This window comes from Melospiza melodia, chromosome 2 (assembly GCF_035770615.1).
Source record: "Melospiza melodia melodia isolate bMelMel2 chromosome 2, bMelMel2.pri, whole genome shotgun sequence".
Classification (NCBI taxonomy): domain Eukaryota; kingdom Metazoa; phylum Chordata; class Aves; order Passeriformes; family Passerellidae; genus Melospiza; species Melospiza melodia.
This window is the reverse complement of record NC_086195.1, coordinates 111,129,902-111,150,934: the sequence shown is the minus strand read 5'-3', so window position 1 is coordinate 111,150,934 and position 21,033 is coordinate 111,129,902. Positions and strand designations below refer to the sequence as shown.

Here is a 21,033-nt window from a genome sequence, read left to right as displayed (position 1 = left end):
TTAGGAAGCTTTCTGACAGGATTTTCCAACCTGTGCCTTTTGTTTTCTTTCATGGTTTTTGAGATGTGAAGACCTTTGTTTACTGCTGGTGTTATACAGAAGTTTGATCACTTCTGTGCAAAGATGTGCAAAATTTAGTTTTGCTTTATGTTATTTATTTATTTCATCAAAGAAAATTGGCTTCACTCTAAAACTCATATGTTAATTCTGGGGTTTTGTCATTATTATGCAAAATACATTGTTAATGAGTGCTCAAAATTACATTCTTTAGAGTGAAAACCCCTTACACTTACTACTCTTTTTGTTAATACACAGAGATGTATCAAAATGCTTGTGTATTTCTCACTCACAGTGTCTGCATATACAAATCAAAGAGAAAATACAGTTTCTAGAGTGATTGGTAAGAAAACTACACTCAGATATATAAATCAACTGTTCTAGGCATTAAATACTGGGTTACTCAAATTTCATCAAATCTGTCATCTTTTTGGTATTTATGCTTTATTTAGAAAAATAAAGCTGCATATATCAAACAAAATGCTCATGTTCTATTAACAAGAAACAAAGCTGCATATATCAAACTAAATGTTTGCAAGAATTAACATGGATTTCCTCTATGCAGGAAAAAAAGTGGGTGTCTTGTATGCAAGCCAAGTGTCATGATCATGAGACAGAAACGTCCCTGGTAAGTGGCACAGCAAACCACTTACACCAAAAGGAGACTTTTTTTCTTTTAATTTTCACTTTCAGTAGTTCTTGATATGCTCTAGTACATGTGCCAGATATCAAGATTTTATAAGAGTATGTTCTCTTAGCTGTATTTATCATCTCCGTGTTTCTGTTGTGGTAGGATCTTGGTGTTTCAGTTAAGGCCAGGGTTGAAAATTAATTTAGCATTTCAGAATCTGACAGAAAACTGAAACTGTATCTGTATTTTGAAAAGCTTACAGCTTACAGCTGTTTCTGTGAGCACTGTATTATACAGTATATTCTATGTTATGTAGCTGAATAGTTGAGATCTGACTTGCCAGCATGTAGCTTTCATCCACCCTGTACCTGCTGCCACCATGGACCTATGGCATATGTCTCAGTCATTTTTTTTTCTCCTTCTTATCACTTCTCTATTGCTTTTTCTGTTGTAGCTTTCTAAAGCAGAATCTGTTCAACTTTTCCAGGAGAAAACACCATGGGATTTTATTTTGCATCAGTTTATATATTTTACTATACAAAGCTTTATTCCTCAGATTTCTTTTTACATCTGCATTTCTTTTTAATCTCTTTGCTGCTTTGTTTCTCTTGCTTCTTTTCCTTTCATTTTCCTTTCATCTGCGTGACCATGTAAGAACTGAGCAGATCATAGTGGTCTGACCAATGCTTCTCCTCCTCTGGCAAGAAAACATTGGGGATGAACCATGGAACAGTCCCCAAAAAGGATGTAGTTAAAGATACACCCACATACAGTGCAAGAATAGAATAAGGGAGAAGTAATGTAAGTATTACTTTTGGGATGGTACACCTAAATAATGTTCCCTTTCTTCCACCTTTGGAGGTAATATACTAGGTTTATTATACAAATTCACATATCACCTCCATAAAGTATCATTGTTGGACACTATTTACAATTAAAACATTTTTATAGATCTACACAATTTTTCCTGTAATCTCATTTTTAGGCAATCTCAGCAATGTGTGTGTATGTCCTTTTCTTTATATTGAGATTTAAGTAGTCTTCCTTGTGTAATTCAAAAGTGATCCAGACAACTGTTCTATGATATATACAAGTCCTAGTGAAGTCACAGAAAACATCAGGTTTTTCTGAGAAAAAAATGTTAGAAGTATGTAAGCATGACACTTGCTTGTTTAGACTTTGTAAAATATTTTTTATAGTGTTAACATGATGTTACTTTTCTTCTGATTGCTTTCTAGCTACGGTCAGAGGTGGAGAGCACCAAAACAGCAGCGAGGGAAGACCTGAACAGAAATAACATCTTTTACAGGAAGAGGATAGAAGAATTGGAGAAGAGGCTTCAGGAGCAGAATGATCTGATTATTAGTCAGAGGAAGCAGGTCTGTTTTGTGAAACACTCTGTTTTAGAGAGCACAGGACACAGAGAAACACTATACTAGCACTTGGGTTTTATATTTCCCTGATATTCTAATATTTGCAATTTGTAATAGTATTGCTGGAGTGCTTTGGTTAGGCTTTGGAAATTATGTTGATAAATAAGAATAGATCTGGAAAAGAGACACAGGAATGTACCAGGAATTAAAACACATTTGTTAAAGAAAGGCTTAATAAACCAAAATTTTTTGATAGTGAAAAGGATGTAATCATAATGGGATCTAGTGTTTGAAATCTGAAAATACGTTACTTCTCACACTAAAAATAAAGTATCATATTCATAACTGTGAGAATAATTCTTTGAAATATTGTCATGGGAAATGTAACAAGACCAAGTGGCAGATTCTCCACCTGAGATGGAGTAACCTTGCTTATATCCATGTATTGGGGAGCAAGAGGCTGGAGAGAAGTCCTGCAGAAATGAGATCTGGGGGTTTGAGGTGATGTCAAGTTGAATGTGAGTCAGCAGTGCCCTGGCAGCCACAAGGGCCAGCCCTGTCCTGGGGTGCATCAGGCACAGCATCTCCAGCTGATTGAGGTGGGGGATTGTCCCACTCTGCTTTGTGCTGGTGCTGCCTCACCTTGACTGCTGTGTGCAGTTTGGGCGCCTCAGTGTAAGAAGGGCACCAGACTTTTTCAGCACATCCAGAGGAGGGCAAACAAGGTGAACAAAGGTCTTGAGGGCATTTTAGGGATAGCAACTGTTGTTACTTGGCTTGTTCAGCTTGGAGAAGAGAAGGCTGGGAGGTGATCTCATCACAGCCTCAAGGGAGGCAGTGGAGGAGGAGGTTCTGATCTCTCTGGTGATCAGTGATAGGACACAAGGAAATGGAATGAAGCAGGGGAGATTCAGATTGGACATTAGGAAAGGGTTCTTTACCCTGAGGGTGGTTGGGCACTGGAACAGGCTCCCCAGGAAACTGATTGTGGCACTAAGCCTGTCACAGCTCTTGGCACGTCTGGGCAATGCTCTTAGGTTTAAGTTTTAGGTAGTCCAATGAGGGAATTGGACCTGATCCTTGTAGGTCCCATTCAGTGTGAGATAGCCTGTGATTCTATGTTTGGAAATTAATTGTTTTTGCCTAAAATAAGGTTTTGTTGAAACATAACTATAGAATTTTAGAAATGATTGGTGGGGGAAGATCTGAGTAGTCTGGAGTTTAGACTATGGCATGATTGTGGCCTATTTCTCTATAAGATGGTGCATTCTTTGTAAATCTAATTTTACACATTTTGCTTGAGATTAATGTTAAACTTATACTTAAGTTATGGAAAGAAACTTATAAAATATATAAACTTATACTTAAAGAAGGGAAAGACAAATAATAGCTTTTACATCTCCACCTTCACAAATTTTATAGCTGGAGAAATGGAGGACAATCATAGATGAATTTCCTTCAATCAAGTGACCTTTGGAAAGATAACAGTATGACCACAGATGTATAATAGGTTCAGAGGAGTCCAAGTTTGGTGTTTGTGAAATACAGTTGTGCAGATCTACATTCTCAATCCCTGCAAAATAGAAGGGCTTGAGAAATAGCCAACACTTTTGCAGATTTCATACTTAATGGACAATGAATAGAGGCACTACTGGCTATAACCAAACTAATAAATAAAAGAGGATCAGGGTCCAATATCTTGTGCCAGCTCCATCTGACAGTGGCTATGTATTTGAATGAATTGTGTTCTTCTCTTTGGGGAATTGGAGTGCAGAACATTGTTTTAGTGATATAGGATTCACAAGTTTCCTGTTTTCTTTAGATCACATTACAGACAGTGTGTTTCCTTTACTCTGTTAGTTCAGTGCTTGTCAATTACTCTTGTTAGTTCAGTTCAGGGGTGTCAAATAGGTAAACCTGTAAAGCAGAGAGGAGAACTGTTCATGCATTTAAAATTAATGTGCAATTAAACACTCCAGTGTTTCCCTGTACTGGAAGCCAGGCTTGCAAAATGGGGTATGAATTGCTGAGGAGGAAAGTATTGAAACTCTTAAGTGCTGAAGTGGCCCCTGTGTCTGCTCTCATTTGACTTAATAACAAGAAGTACAAAGAGTGGTGATTAAGACAACACAAAAACATTTATTAAGCATGAACAAAATATATATTGGACACAGAAGTAGTATTTTTCTCCCCAAATCCTAACCCATAATTTCTCTTATGGAATAGTACTGAAACTAGGTATTTCATGCTAAATGCTCATTCTAGATATTGATCATTTACATTTGTATCTATTAATGTATCTGTGTTTTCTCCATTAGATAAGAGAATTGTCTGTGAAACCACCTCCAAGTGTTAAAACATATGATGGTGAGTACAAACTGTAAGAAAAAACAGACTTAGTTTCTGATTTCTGCAGCCCAGCTGAAACAAGTATAGATATCAACTTGACTAACAAAATACTGAAATAAAATCAGTACTGGAAATGTATTTGTTTTTCACAGGGTACCTATCTGTTTCGATGCCACAATTTACAAAGAGCATGCTTGGTAGCTGTAAAGACTTCTAATGTACAAAGTTGATTGCTTGAGTAGTGAAGAGATGTAAAATAGAACAACTTTATTTTGTATTATGTAAAAAACTTCCAGATTTGCTTTATGAAGTATAATTTTAATTGATTTTCTTTTCATACTTGACTGTCCTTAGGCTGCAGAACTCACAAAAGGGAAAATACTGAAAGAATAGACAAAACTGATTAACTTGTCAATTAAGACACAGATGTTCAAAGAATGTTAAGAACTCTTATATTTTTGTCTGTGCAATACTTTAACATCTGAAGTCTATTACAAATAGCTAAACCTGATAATAGTGTTTCAGGATATTGTCCTGCACTGCAAACACCCATATGGGTTAATGCTGCATTTGCACTTACTTGAAGTAAGTTTTTTGCAATAGGTGATGACCGCTGAATTAATTCTGATCCCAGTTTGGAAACCATTTTTCTGTATTAACAAGACACTGGCTTGAACTGAGTCAAAGAGCAGGGAGTAGGTTCAGATTGAGGAAGGCTATGGCTTTTCAGCTCTAGCTGGTCATATTCATTCACACTGAAGCACAGACAAGTAAAAGTCCATGGCACATTTGCTCCTAGCCCCAAGCTGATCTGAGCAATGTAGGATTGAAGCTTAATTCACTCCGAGGCTACACCCTATAGGCAATCTATAGATGTATGAGTGTTTGCACTCATTGATGTCACTTGTGGATGCTGCAGATCCTCTCTGGGGAATACAAGCCCTGGGCAGGCTGGTCTTGACTAAGTAGCTTTGGACCAAGACTTCTTCCCTGTGACAAAAAGGCAGCATGCACTCATGACCAAAAAAATGATCATATTCTAGTCCAGTGATGATTTAGTTAGAAAAGTAGTTTCTTTTCCTGATTCTGGAAGTGTTAAAAATGCTAAGCATACATAGAGATGTACTTTTATGTTGTGAAGGAACAGTTTTTACTTTGTAAATGTTTTGTTTATTTTTTGCCCATTAATGTAAAAAAATAACTGATTTATAAATATGATTAAATATTGCTGTATTTAAGAATCTGTATTTGTCTGCTATTGTTTACAATAATACAATTTTTTTTTTTTTACTATTATGTTATTTTAGTGAACACTCCTGTAGAGCGTCTTCAAGAACCTAAACCAACTCCATCAATTCCTCCTCCTGGTAAGTTTTTTTGATAGGACCTTACTTTCCAATCTAGCCCTTGCTTTTCTCAGATCATAGGTTTGTCAAATCATTTGTCAAATGGTTTCTCAGATGATTTGCTTTTGTCAAATCATAGATCTAAGAGTAGTTGTATAGAAAGAACCTAATTTCTATGTCAGAGTTGAGAATTTCTATGAAAAAATTATAAGGATATACTACTGAGAAGAATAAATGAAAAACAAATTAAAATAATCTCAGAATATTTCCTAGAATAGTTATATTATTGAAACAGTTAGATGAAATATATTGAGGAAGAAATTTGTGTTTTCTAATGGAAGATATGCTTATACTGGATAGGTACATTATATGCATATACTGGATAGGTACATGCATCTACTGGGGTTTTTATAGGGAAACATGTGGAGATATTTGTTTGCAAGTCTTGAAATACTGTATTTTCCATGTGACTTCAAATGGCAAGGAGTAAAAATACAGAAGAAATAATCAAAGTAGGCACTTATCCCGTCCGAGTTCTTCCACAGTATACCTGAGGTTACATATAGATCATTATTTAGGTATTTTAACTTGTGGCACTTTAGAAGGGGAGGGGGGGCAAGGGAGCTATATTTACATTGTTTTGTGCCTTGTTTTGTGAAAATAGTTTTGTTTTTTAATCAGTTTGCAAATTAATGGAGAGTTTTGTTACTATACCAATATTCTGTGATCAACTAATTCTTTATTTTCCTTTTCAGTAATGAAAAACAAGCAAGCAAAATGTTTAAAAACAGTTTACTGATTTGAATTGTAGTTGAATTTTTTTTTTCTAATTATTTCTCTTAGTTTTTAAGCCTGTCACAGGGAGACTAAATGGAATTTGTCTGTGAAAAATGTAGATAATTTTTCTTTTTCACCAAATACAAAAAGTTTTGAAAATGTCTCTGTGGAGAAAGGGCATTATGTACCAAGCTTTCAATGACTTGATGAGGAATGAAAAACTCATGTAGTGCTCCTTTTCAACTATGTGTTATGACAAGAATTAGTTTAAAAGGGAAAAGTGATTGTTTTATTGCTAATTATTCTATGGCAACATTATTTGAAAAATACAGAGTTTTTTTCTAAACTATGCAAGGTTTAGTAGTTCATTGCTTGTAGCTTCCTAAGTTCAACTATATGGATGAATATTTGTAGACAAAAGTAATAGTGTATGAAGTATAGAGAATTAGGGATAGCATTTTGAACAATTAATTCTTTTTCATTTAAGCCAGCCTCATTACACCAGAACAGCAGTTCTGGTTCTGGCTAAGAAGTCTCACAGCACATATTTTAGCAATTGCCCTGAATTTAAGATTTAATTTTTATGAAGATTATTGCTGCTAAAGACTTACCCACCAAGCTCGTCAAGCATTAGTTCCTTTGTGCATTTGCTTTCATTTGTACTGAGCACAGTTCCTGAGGAACAGTCCTGTGAACATTAGTATTTTTTGTACTCTGACAATTTAATGATTTAGCTCATTCAGATCTTTCATAGTTTCTTGCTGCTTCAAATATGAATTTTGTGACATCTTGTGAAACTTCTCAAGATAGAAAAGGCTATTCCTGCCATTGATACACAAAAGATTCACCATCAGTTTATTATGAAACCTCAAAGAAGGTGTTCCCTTCAGATTCCTTTGCTGATTACTATTTTATTTATCTCTGCAGGTCTCTCTGTCTGTCCCCTTTCTTCCCTTCTGGATTGTTTTTTAAACTTGCCTTACCTAATTTTCTGGAGGTTAGCAGAAGTTATGGTGTCTTTCCCGAAGTTTTCAGGACTCCTCAAGGGATTGACTTTCTGAATTAAGACATCATGACTGCATCTCATGCCCTTATGAAAAGGAAAGCACTTCCTGGTAACTTCTGTAGACAAATTTATTTAGCACAGATCATCTTATAATTGCCTGCATATAAAATATCTTCTTTTTTTTTTTTTTTTAATTAATTCTAGAAAAGGCTCTCTAAGGTGAACTTAAGTACACTTTTCAAAGCCACTCAGATGCTTTTGCATCCTAGTATTCATTCTGCACATCTTAAATCTGTGTTATGAAAAGATACCCAAGTTGCAAATGTGAGTTATCCTAGGTGTAAAGTAGGAGAATGACTATGTTAGTCTGATGTTTTTGTGTTAATATTCCTGACTTCTTGTGAGAGCTAGTAGAGCTCCTTGAATGCCATTCTGGCTCAACATTCTTCTGTCCATTTCTGAGCTACCTGTAGGGTTTTGTGCAGATATAACTTAGGTCTTGCTTTCAGATATTACTTCAGTCTCACAAAAAGGCAACAGATTAATTACAATTTATTTTTAAGCAATATTTTAAAATTAGGCTTTGGCTTCTCTATTACTCTTGAAATGTTGATACTTGTTCAATATTTAGTCTTTGTTAGGTCAATAATATTAGGTGGAATTGAAGACAGTAGTTAAAAGGCAAAGCTACCAATTAGATTGTTCATTAAAACCTGTGTCTCGGTCTGCAGACATGGTGTGGACACCAAGGCTCAGCTATCACTAGGGACATAGCTGAAGCATCTGAGGAAAATTAGGTTAAAGTACTTACTCTTTCTAGACAGTAAACAGAGAAAAGGGGCACCTTCAGAGTTTGGTTCAGCTGAACTAAGATCTGAATGCTCTTTGAAGTTGCCTGTGTCCCTTCGATGACAGTAGGAGGAGTCTGAGGTGACTGTGTTCCTAACTTAGGGGCCTCAGGTAAGTGTCAAAAAAATCACACTTAGGAATACTGGTTTAAAATTAATATTTCTGCTGCTTATGTACAGTATGTGGCTTTCTATTGATCAGTTAGGAGAAAAAATATATTAAGTGCATTAATTGAAAAACAATTACAGGTGTCACAGATTAGGTCTGGCAGCTCTTTGTATGTGTAATTTGAGTATAAATTTAAGGAGCATGAAATAAGTGTAGCCATGGCCTACATTTTACATTTTTTCCTAGGTTGTTACATTGCAAGTGCAAAGTGCTTACTGTAGATGACACTACACCATAGATAATTTTATTGCTTCTGTTCAGGCTAAAAGTTTTTTAGCATTTCATATTTCAACATAAATAGATCAGATTTCATCTTTAAATGTTGGCCAGAAGACTTCTTTTCCAATAGTACTGTCAGAATATTTTTAACTTGTACATAAGAAGAGACAAAAATACATTATATGCATGAAACATACACAGCCTGAATCCTTCATTATTGTTGAATATATTTTCCTGTTCCACCTGTGTAGAAGTTGTCTTCAAATACTCTTTAAAACAGGTATTTAATTATTCCTTAAAGTATGCTGGGCACATAATTTTTCAGTTATCCACTGAAAAATTAAGGTAACCTGTACTTTTGATACATGTCATCTGTGTCTCCACACATATTAGCTGTCAGAAGAGATACTCTGGAAGATATGGGATGATAGACACACCTCTGCTGGCCTTAATGATGGCTAGAATATTTGCTGATATTTAGTATGTAATGATAGATGGCCAGAAGAAGCACATCTCTGATAAACATAAGGAGAGGACTCCTTAAGGGGAGTCATCTCCACACCTGTCTGTAAACCAGAGTAATGGCTTTTCTTAAATGTGATTCCATTGTGATGTTTAATAGGTATCTCTTAGAATATGTGTACAGTGAAGAGAAAGAAAAGGCTTGTTTACATAAGGGAAGTTAATGTTTCCAGGTGTTGCACTCCCTCCTGCCTTAGCATTTGATCTCTTCTGTTACCACATTATTTCACATGACAGTAATGCATCTTAGGTCTGCTCATGCAACTGTTCTTAGTAATTCCTGGTTTTTCATTTCCTCTATTTCTGGTACACTGTGGAAGAGAAGCATGTACCTTTATGCCTGATCAGCAGACCATTTTCAGGTCTGAGTTCTGGGGACTGAGATTTTCCTGTTACATTAAATCACTTGGCAAGGGCTTGTGCAGAGATGAGTCAGCCCCTTTAAGCAGAGAGCATTTGAGTAAAGTACAGGTAAAACAAGCATAGATTAAATCCAACTACACAACAACTGCCTTACTGATTGAAAAGTCCAGCCAAGAAACTCAGAAGCCTCAGTGCCCATGCAGCTTAATTAAATCTTCCTAGAACATTTAATCTGTGCTTTAGGCTCTGTCCTTCTAAACAGACACATTTCAGGCTTTTGGGAATGATTCCAAACTGTGTCTGAACACTGTTTTGGAGGATCTTAATTGGTGAAGGGCAGCAGTGTGCCAGGAGCAGTAGTGTGGAGGGTCATGTTCCAGTGCCCAGGAATGCTCTGGCCATGGTAAATTTTACAGCCTTAGAGATTAAAAGACCAGAAGCCCATTTGTCTCTCAGAGTTTTGCTTTTAAATAAGTTGTCCTAAGATACTTGATATTTGCATCTTGTTAATGATTTGTGATGGTATAAGAAGCAATTTTTTAAAACTTCTTATTTAGTGCAAGTTCTGTGGGAGCAAATATTAAGTCTGCTAATTGGCTTGGCAAAGCAGGTGAGAAGCTGAATATCACCACAGGCATGGAAAGCATGGAGAGACCAGCTCTCATACCCAAGCATTTATGCCACCAGATTTAATCCCCTTAACTTGGGGAATACTGGAGATGTGGCAGTGTCACTTAGCCCCAAATGCTCGTTTCACTGTGATTACCTGTCACAGACATCCATGTTTGTACCTGGTGTACAAGAAATGCCAAAGAACATCTTCATGCAGCATCACTCCTCCCCTTCTACCCATAGAGCATAACAACCATTTATAGTGCAAGAGGTTTTTTTTGTGAAGGATGGGGAAAATGCACGTAGGCCCAAAATACTGACCCATAAATTGTTTTCTCTTATAATGCCTGTAGTTGGATGCTGAAAGTACAGTTTGCATACCTGTTTTTATTGTAAACCCTACAGGACACTCAAGTTCTAGTTTTCATTGATAGCAATTAATGTGTAGAAGGTGAATATTAACATTTTAAAAACCTGAATTGGTCTACGTATAATCATTTTCAAGCATGTCTTATAAGTTATTAAAGTAAATAAACTGTAGTCTGACTTCATTTTTTGTGAAGCAAATTGTACCTGACAGCCTATAAAATGATAAATTCATTGTGTTTAGGAAGCTGTTTGCAGCACAGACATTTCCAGAATTCTTAAAAACACATGATAATACTGACTCTACTCCCTTAGAGTGATTGAAGATTTTTGAAATTGGTTTATTGGGAATTATCTCATATATATATATATATATATATATATATATGTTAAATCACTTGCATGTATGGACTCAGTACTTAACTCTCTGGAATAGTGAGTTAATATCTTTTTCTATATATTTTTGAGGTTAACTTTGTCCATTTCACTTGTCTTTTTTAAACTTATAGTATAAAATTGGACATAAACAGTATTTTTAAATGCATCTTTAAAAAATTATTCTTATGAGAAATGAACATCAGTATTGATTTATGTAATCCTGGGTGGCCCTGTCATTGTAGATATCTAAAACTACCCTACCTGGCCTACCTGGTGCCATTCCAGAAGTTGTGTGATGTATCAGTCAGCCTTGCACTGACAGCTTAAAACTCTGATGTATCTGGGATGACACCATACACCTGTGTTTGGACAGCAGAATCACTCCTGAAGTGACTATTGTATTAGGGTCTCCTCTACAAAAATGTACCCCTGAGGCACTGAAGGGTCGTGTTGCAGTGGGTTTGTGATGGTTAAGCAGGTTGTCAGCAATCAAGAAAGTTGACATCGGTGTGGTGGGTTTTTTTTCTGACTTTCCCTCTCTGGACCTTGACCTTTTTCTGTCCTTTTTTCTGGTGTTCCTCTTCTTCCTCATTATTAGAGCAGGCACCCTTGGTGCATATGCTGGAGCCCATAGAGGAGCTTTCAGAAGAGGAAAAAGGTAATGACTGATTCAGCTCAAAATATGCTGGCATGTGTTTCTTGAAAACAAAAAATATTATTTGATACCTACAGTATTTTTCATTGTATTTCATTATATTTGTGTGATTTGGCTGGGAATATTGTTTGTGTCAGTCTCCTGTTTGCTATTGCTTATAAATATTATGATTTTCTTATCCAAGTTCAATGTTTTTATGAAAATCTGGCTAATTTCTTTAAAGCAGTCACATGTCCAAAGGGATTTGAACTAGGCAGAGCAAAAATGATGGGGAAAAGCCCCTGACTAGGAAATTTTTGGTGCTGACACTATTGCAATATGAGCTCACTCCCTTTTTAAACTCTGCATAAGAGGATAAAGAGTTCAAGTGGAAGGAAGTTGATGGTGGAGGTTGGAGCTGCCAGCTTTCATGAATGCATCACAGATACTTTTACAAGCAATCTGACTTGCACCTACCCATAAGGAGCCACAGCTCCAGCCAGGGCTGTGCAATTCAGAATAAAGTTACATAGCCCAGCATTGGCAGCTGTTGTGCCTCTTCTGAGGAGACCTTGGAGAAGGCCACATTTACGCTGACAGAACAGAAAGCACTGGCTCATCCTGCATTTTGTTCTCCTGAAGGCAGCTAATAGTGAAACACCAAATAAAAATCTCTTCTGTGTGTGAAAATCAAAATCAGTCTTGAACCCTACAGCCAGTGGGTTTAAATTTCAAAGGAATGATGCTGTTTTGAAAACAAAATCATTGTTTGAATATGTCTGTGTGTTGGGAGGTTTCCCCAGGGAAAATCCAGTGCCTCTGAACAATCTGAAATAAAGACTGTTTGCATTTTTGCCGTTCCTTCTGCTGTTTCTCTTGCTTGCCATCTTCTCTCTTGATGGATTGTCTTTGTTTCTTCTGCTGTGCCTAAAGGCATTGCCTGAAGTGCATAAGAGAAAAGAAAGAATGCAGTCTGAAAAGATAGACCAAGATTTTTTTTGTTTTGATGACAGTCGTTTGTAAGGGAGAGTGTGAAAATTCTTGACTCAGAACATCATTTTCTAGGATTATGTAGGAGCTGAGACAGTGGACCAGATGTAAAGTCCCTTGTCTCAAAAGTTGAATCTAGTATTTGGGGATGAATAAGAAAACAGTTCCTTAAATAATTGCTCTGGCAAAGAGGATTTGGCTTGAGTTAATTAGCAAGAATTAATATTGTCATTAATTAGGATAATGCTGGGTAGTCTTGTTACCCTTGTTAGTATTTAGTAATTAGGAATTTAAAAATGAGTTTAAATGTATCTATTTTTTTGTAAGGATTAACCTTGGAAAGATATAGGATTTTCAGAAGGCTCCTGGGAGCCTTCCCCTTTAAAATGTCTAATTTGTGGGGTTTTGGGAAGATTTGGTACTGCATAACGCCATCTTGTCCTGAATGGGGATAGTCAGATAGCTCTGTGTTTCCTCAAGACCAATTGTTTGACTCTTCTAGGACTCAGTTCCCCAGATAAATCAGTTTTAATGTCATCTCTGTCAGGGACTGAGTTGTCCACACAGTTCCTGAACTAGATGAGATTTCAGCCTGATTATATCCTCTTCAACACAGATCTAATAGTATGGCAGATGGACTCTCAGTTTTCATTGCCTATAGTTCTTTCCAGGACCCCATGGGAAGCCAGTTTCTCAAAACTGCCTAATATGTCATTTGTGCATCTTGAGACTTTTTTGTCTCCTCTTTAGGGTGCTTGTCTTTCCCTTAAAGAAAAACGAAAAGCAAATGGAACTGCTTTTTATTAAGCTGACATTGTTTCCAAATAAAAAAGAGGCACATTTTTTAAAAAAATATAATATTTGAAAGTTACAATATGGAATTATGCTTTCATTCCTGTCCTTGTCTCTTGGGTGGCAGATGACTTTGCTGCCCTGTAAGCCATTATGGGAAGAGACAAACTCCTGCCCAGGATTTTCCTGTTATTTCAGGGGAGTTGGGATGTGTGGTTTACAGCTTTCCTGGGATGTTTTATACCCTTAGCCAGCTCTGCTGACCACTGCCAGACAGAAGCAGCCATCATGGTTCCACAGATTATTGCTTCATTTACTTTAAGTGACATTCAGTAAAATTTTGTCTTGCCAGTGACAGTTTACAGACAGGTTCTAAATGAGTGTGTTTTGCTTCTTTACTTTCCTTTATGACCCAATAATACTTTGGCCTAACTTAAATGTCAGTCTTCATTTTAGATGGAAGAATCTGTCTAGGTGATTCTTTATTGCTTGCATAAGAGTTTTTTATTGACATAAGTGTCATTGTTGACAATGCAAGGGAAAGAGATAGGAACTTCTTGGTCTCCTTTTAAGTATGTATGATGTCACAGACTTGCATAGAAGAAAACACAACACTGAACTTTGTCCTTGAAAGATTTTTGAAGATGGCTGTTATCCATCATGTACTTTCTGTGAAACAGTCTGCCCCAGACAAAGTTTTGTCTTTACTAAGACTTTTGAAAGTCAACCTTATTGAAATTAAACCTTTACAACTTTGTAAAGGTTTAATTTCAGTAGATTTAATTTCAGAGAACATTGTATTGTTCAAAGCTTTTCTAAAGAAAAAGTTTGTAGTATTCTTGTTCTGATTCCTGCTGGAATTCAGCTTTTCTTTGAAATACCAGATTTAGAGAACTTAAGTATCAGAAGATAGTCTCTCTTTATCAGAAGTTTTCGAGTACAATGCTAAAAGTAAAGATCTTTGTTCCCAAATATTCAGTGCTGTATCTTTACAGTGATTCTGTAATGAGCAATAAGATACTTGTGATGGTGAGTATAATGTGCAGAGGTACAAATTCCAAGTGAGCTGGCTTTTGTAAGCTAGCCCAATATTTTGAAAATTACACAATTCCAGGTAGATAAAAATGGCACATATAGGTCTATGCTGGTTCTAAAGAATGCATGCTTAAGTGCAGTTTTTAATTGTCTCATGTAATGTGGATTTAAAAAATGTCTCTTAACAGCATTTTTCCTTCTTATTTCAGAAATTGAGAAAATTGATCTAAAACCAGACAGAAGTAAGCACTATTTAATAAATGCTCTGAAGTCTGATCCTTCTTTAACTAAAGAATTGCGAGTTGTTTTGGAGCAAGCTCTGGAGGAGAAGCTGGAATCCTTGGGAATTAAAGCAGTAAGATATTGAGTTATTTAAAAGGAGGGTAATCTTTGTACCATTTTTCTTCTGTTCTCTTTCACTTGTGTACTACAGTTCTCAACCTATAAAATCCAAAGCTTAATTTCCATGTTTTAAATAACTGTTATTCCTTAACCAGGAACCTGAGGGGATGGCCATCAAATTACAGCTGTGGAGGATATGGCTACACTTGTGGGCAATGTTACCGACTTCTGTGATTTTTCTGCAAGCTTTCTGATATCTGAAGTCTAAAAGAGTGTTTACAATACAGTTTGTTTCCTTAGGGTGTTCGTGGAATATCAAGTGATCGCTTAAATAAAATTTTGCGAGCTATTGAATATGCCAGAGAACGCAAAGGGAGGCATGAGCCTGCCATTCAAGGAATTCGAGAGCGCCTTGAACGTCAAGTTGGCCTTCGGATTGAAGAGAGATCATTATCTTCTAGCAGATCTGATGCCTGTGTTCATCTTCCTGGTGAAGGTTACAGTGCATTTTGGGCCTTATTTCATTGTCTTACATTTTATAACTGCTGTTTAAAGTTTTATTTGACAACATTTCTGTATAGCTGCTTTCCTGCTTTTCCATATCAACATTCTATGCAGTTATGGACAACTAAACTGTTTTCTTTAAAGAGTTCTTGACATGGTGTTTAACAGCAAATTTCTTAACTCCGGCAAGATACATAGTGTTGTCTTGGGAGTGTGGCACTTTGGCAGCAAATAAACCCCCTTGCTTCCCAACTGGTCCTCACAGATCTGAAGGGCTGAATATGGCTGTGCTTAATTTCTGATTTTAACCAATTCAGCATTTGAAGTCTCATCATGTTCCCAGGTGCACCAGGAATGTGGGTCACAGTCTGAGTCTGGTCTTGTTTTGTGAACCCAGATTCACCAACAGTGACGCCTTAGCCTCAATCCCTCTTTCCTGGCTGACTGCAGTGATGAGGGTCATCCAGCCTTTGCCTGATAACCTACCACCCCCTCAGCATGCCATCATGGCCACATAATCCCTTAGCTACACATCTCTTGGCATATCTCATGGAAGTCCCTTCATCATATATCTCATTGCTGTAGGCCTCGTTCCTACATTATCCACCCCGTGACTACAGAAACACCTTCAATTTGGTGCCCCTATCACACCTGTTTAATGGATTTTTGGAGGGTCTCTGTAGAACAATTGCTCATACCTCTTCCCCACACCTTTCATTATACCACACCCAGACTGTATATGTTTCTGACAGATCATTATCCACATTTTTATGTGCATGTCTATGATAAAACATATTAGAGTCAGGATTAACATAGCAACAATAGGATGAAGTAGTTTATTGAAAATTCTTCTAGCTATGAGTGACCACCTGAAGAGGGAGTCCGACCATTGATGCTGTCCATCGTCCTTCTTACTGTATTCTTAATGAAGTCCTAAGTCAAATTGATTAGATGCTACCAGGACAGAAATTCTCTGTCAAATTCAGTGGCATTGAGGTTGCATTTCTAATTTCAGTGGGCAAAGTGCCCTCATCTCCTTCCCCTATATTTGCTACCACAGTAAATTTCCCAAGTGAGAAGTGTGGAAGAATTAATGTTGCACTCTAGTTATTGTAGTTATTAGCTTCCATAGATAGAAGTGAGGGCCTCCACCCTGCAGGTCAAGCTTGTTGATGTGTGAACCTAATTTGGTTCATGATGGCAATAGTTGCTTCCACAACAAGGGTAAGGAGTCCTCAGATTATTAACTTGATCTTCAGTGAAGAGGTGCTGGCATCATTCTCAGTATCATTACTGGAAAAAGAAAGCAATACAGCTTTCATTGGGGTTTGTCCAGACAGGTTATCCCTTAGTGGCTCAACTTCTTTAATGGCTTGGACTAATGATTAAAGTCCCTTTTCCAGCTCAGAATATCTCTGTTCTGTCTCTTTCAGTGAGTTGGGCTGAATCTCTCTGGTCCATCAGGGCCAGTGTGAAACAAGCTGCAGTGCCATGTTCTCAGCAGAATCCCATTCTGCTGTAATAGGGTCCCTGGGGGGGTTGTGGGACCAAGCTCCAGAACTGCTTCATGTGTTGCTCAGTCCACTGCCATGACTTTCCCTTTTGGAGCAAACTGTACAAGGGATGGGCAATAATAGAGAAACCAGGGATGTTTGCACCAATATCCTAAATTTCCCATTAACTGTTGCAATTCTTCTAATCTAGACAGATTCTACCTATGCTCTATTTTTCCAAGGTATCAGAAGCAGCTTCATTAATCTATCGGGCTCTGAGAAACTTAACCTCCTTTGTGCCCTTGACACTTGGATATAGGAATGTCTAAACCTAAGGCTGTTAACCCATTCTTCCCCTTTTCTGCTGCACACACAACCTCCATGGGGCCTTCTCCACCGGGCACTGTATCCCTGTGTTGCAAAAGTGTAACTACAGCTCCCACACCGGGTGCATGAAGAGTCTGTTAACCCTAGGTCTGGTCGCATTCCAAAGAGCCAGTCTATCAAAATATGTGGTTTTTTGGATTGCCAGAAGTATATATACACACATATTACACATACATATGTGTATACATACACACATGTATATATACATATATCTGTACATATATATATATATATATTTGTATATATGTTTATAAACATTAACTTTTGGTAATTGTTTATAGCACTAACAATACTATTGCAATCACAAGCTTAATTTCCTGGATCAAAATGTTTGGCGTAGCCAAGGATTAAATTCTGAAATGTGTCTGATCTCTGAGGACCTGCTGTAAAGCAAGGGGGTTTATTTTTTTTCCAAATTGCTGCACTTTTAAACCCAAATCATGGTAACTCTGAACTGCTTGGAAGAAAATAATTGCATTTTTTCTTCTTTTTTGGTGAAACTATAATCTGCAGCATCTTTAGTTGTAGAAATTAAATGTGAAAGATGTTAAATGTTGATTGTACGAATGACATAGATAACTTTTCTTGTAGAAAAACACAGGTGCCACCCATTGGGAATTTCCTCGCTTGCCACACCTCCAAAACCATCCAAGTGGTCTCCATCAGCTGCCCGCCCACCTGGACAAAGACCAATCATCCCTGACTATAGTTCTACACCAAAGTAAGAGATGCCATTCTAAAAACACTCATCCCTCACATAACAGTACCATGGGTTTGGGGTTTTGTGGCTGATGTGAACATTTCCTCAATTGTAAGAATTGAGGAAAGAATTCACAAAACTTCTATATAAGCTTTATGCTTTCTATCAGTCTTGAAATAGCTTCTCTCATTATTTTTAGCCCCAAGAAAATTCTTGGAAGTGGAGCTTCCAGAAAGACATCTAGCATCACGTATGTTTTGTTTCCTTGCCTTTTTGAAGACAACATTTTTGTTGACATGTTTGCCACACAAAAACTATTATTAAGCTAAATTCATAAATATTGTCTGGGCTGCATACAATCATTTTTTGTTTTAAAGTGTTACTCTATTTGAGTGTGTTATTATAATCCCTGAATGATAGCATGTTGTTCTTTTGGCATATGTATTCTTTGTTGTGGTTCAGAAAAAGATATTCAATAAGATCAATAACTTCGTTTAGTTTTTCTCTTAGATGCTTTTTCTGACTGTGTTAATAGCATTTAGAGACTTTGGGGACCTAATTTTTTTTTATATTTTCATAGTGCAGCCAAAATGAAATACAATATTCCATGTTCCATTCACAACAGGTGCATTGCTTTGACACTTCCTGCACTGAAAAATTCCCACATCTAACTGTTGTCACAAGAGACTTTCTGTGGCACAGATTCCTTGACCCTGAAATTTGCTGTACCTGCTGATCCATGAAAGCCCATCTGTGTTTGCCTGGCAAGACTTGTTTTATATTGGTCTCTTGTTTTGTTAAGATGGTTGCGTAAATGGAAAGAGCCGTGTGTGTAAGAGAGCATTTGGGATAACTTTCTGAATTTAATTAGCAGCGTGATTTCTTTTATTTTTTTCTTTTAAATAGTTAAAATTTAGGGGAGATTCTGTCATTTTGCACTAGGAAAAATGCACATTATTGGAAAGGAAAATGCAAGGAAGCTTAAACATGTATGCATTGATGCATGCACTGAAAACCCAGTAAGTGCTCATGTTGCATGTGGTTTTCCTTAGAACACCACCATTCAGTTCAGAGGAAGAAGCTGATGAAGATGATATGAAACAGTCTTATGTAGCACCAGAGGCATTGCAAAAGCAGTCAAAACCATCAAGCAGCATCGTCCATGCTTTTCAGAAGCCTTTTGGCAAAAGCAATGGGGGTGGAAGGGAGGAAAATGGACCTCAAGAAACTGGAACACCTACCAAAACTTCTAAAGGTTTTTCACTGCATTTGTATATGGGTATTGTAACAGCTGTGCATGATTTTGTATATCATGGTAATATTTTTGTGTTAGAAAACATAGTGAAGGCAGACTACCTAGTCTTGAGTGTATATATCTATAGGTAAACATCATGTTTTTGCTAGTGTATTTCTGTTAATGTATTACTTAAAGATGTGTATCATGCTCTTCTGTATAAATGCAGGAAGAGACACAATCTTTGTCTCAGAGAGACATCTTTTATTTATTTTTACTTTGTGGAAAATTTCTAGAGGGTTTACAGTAAAGTCCCTCCTTGCGAATGGAAACTGTCAATTTAATTTTTTTCTGAATTTTAGCAACAGTTATTCAAAAACTGACTAAACAAGTTGGAGAGAGTCTTTCTAACCATGGAAGTAAGAACAAACCAGCTGGAGGAATTAATGTTGCACAGGCATTTACTAAGAAAGAAGGAGTGAAAGAACAAAAGGTATCACTTTTAATATGCAGCATTATTACATTCAGTAATTGAACTATATGTATGTTGAATTTTTTTTCACGCTGAAATCATCTTGATGCAACAAAGAACTTAATTTTCCAAGATAGCTTTTGAATAACAGCTAAGTAGTCTTTTTGGGTACACCTGCACTGGTGTATAGAAAAGTGCTAGCAAGGGACCAGTGGCAAGTTATTTCATCCACAGTGCTTTTTTACCTTATACCTTGATTGGTTTGGATTAGTACAGCTCAAAGTTTGGGCATGGCATCATTCTTGTCTTCTATTCCAGCAGCATAGAGAGTCCTCCTTCACTTGTTTTCCTAGTGTCTTGTTTTGATGGAGGAAAAAAGGAATTTGCTTATCTAATATTTAAAAACATTATGTCTAGAGCTTTATCTAATATGGGTTTCTTAAATACATTTTAATGAGAGGACAAATGCCATTGGTCTTTGTTCTGCATCAATCCACAATCACTAACTGCTTTCAGACTGCGTCAGATCTGTTGCTGCCCATTGAGCATAGCCTGTGTTCACCAGCAGAACACTAACAATGGATTTTTTACCCCTCAGGCTCCTAACATCCTGGTCTTCTCCTCAGTTTAGAGTTCTATAATTGGTAAACCATTCTGCTGCAATTTGGGGTCTTTGTCTGAACAGTTTTTAAAAGGAACAAAAGTTACTCCAAATGAGAAGTCAACAGCAGATAGTGATTTTATTTCAGTTTGAGTAGTTGTTACTAGATTGAAGTAGACAGGGAGGTACTAGTTCTAGCACTCAGTACAATATTTTTTCACTGAATTAGCAAATAATAATTACTGAGAATCCTGTTATCCATGAAAAAACTGATACCCTAGGGCTTCCTGATTGTGAGTTAAGTCTGAAACTCATCACTTCCCCAGAAACGGTGACACTTCTATTTCATTTTCCAGAAAGGAGTGATTGTCCTAATCAACTTTGGCCATGAGGATGGCATAATCACATTTAGCCTGTGCCCTTGTAATTGCCATTGATGACACCTAAGTTGTCCATTGACTGTGTGGGTGCTGCAAATTGCACCAGACTCAAGATTATCAACGCAGACATGACTATTACAGTGCAATTTTTTATCTAGCATTATTTCCAAATTCTTTGTAGTGTCAGATTTTTCAAGAACACAAAGTGCTCACAGTTAAACTGGCAGGATGATTTTGTAGGGATCTTTAGATGGTGAGCCATTGTGTTCAGGAATCTAGGCTTCAAGGGCAAAGACCTGTAGCAAAATAAATCTCAAAACCTATCTTTTAAAAATGCCATGGTTTTCATTGATAATCTCCCTTCCCACATCTCTCAAGCCCCTGAACCTTAAGGCAAGTATTGAGGGAATGAAATCCCTCCTATTGTGGTAGAAGGTTGAGTTTGAGACCCCC

At 36.9% G+C, this 21,033-nt stretch overlaps 1 protein-coding gene across 6 annotated transcripts in view; it reads left to right on the top strand.

The window, feature by feature from the left end:
- Nucleotides 1-21,033, top strand: part of DZIP1 (DAZ interacting zinc finger protein 1) — a 40,998-nt gene that overhangs the window by 13,703 nt on the left and 6,262 nt on the right. For 3 of the 6 annotated variants that reach the window (XR_010026809.1, XM_063149544.1, XM_063149545.1), the window contains 11 exons: nucleotides 623-685; nucleotides 1,927-2,067; nucleotides 4,380-4,428; nucleotides 5,718-5,777; nucleotides 11,615-11,674; nucleotides 14,677-14,822; nucleotides 15,110-15,305; nucleotides 17,785-17,914; nucleotides 18,093-18,143; nucleotides 18,946-19,148; nucleotides 19,490-19,620. Coding sequence is in view for 5 of the 6 variants with exons in the window: in XM_063149544.1 (XP_063005614.1) it covers nucleotides 623-685; nucleotides 1,927-2,067; nucleotides 4,380-4,428; nucleotides 5,718-5,777; nucleotides 11,615-11,674; nucleotides 14,677-14,822; nucleotides 15,110-15,305; nucleotides 17,785-17,914; nucleotides 18,093-18,143; nucleotides 18,946-19,148; nucleotides 19,490-19,620 (1,230 nt within the window). In the remaining variant the exon portion in view is untranslated. The remainder of the gene's footprint in view (nucleotides 1-622; nucleotides 686-1,926; nucleotides 2,068-4,379; nucleotides 4,429-5,717; nucleotides 5,778-11,614; nucleotides 11,675-14,676; nucleotides 14,823-15,109; nucleotides 15,306-17,784; nucleotides 17,915-18,092; nucleotides 18,144-18,945; nucleotides 19,149-19,489; nucleotides 19,621-21,033) is intronic. The other 3 variants (XM_063149547.1, XM_063149548.1, XM_063149549.1) reach the window with 3 other exon arrangements.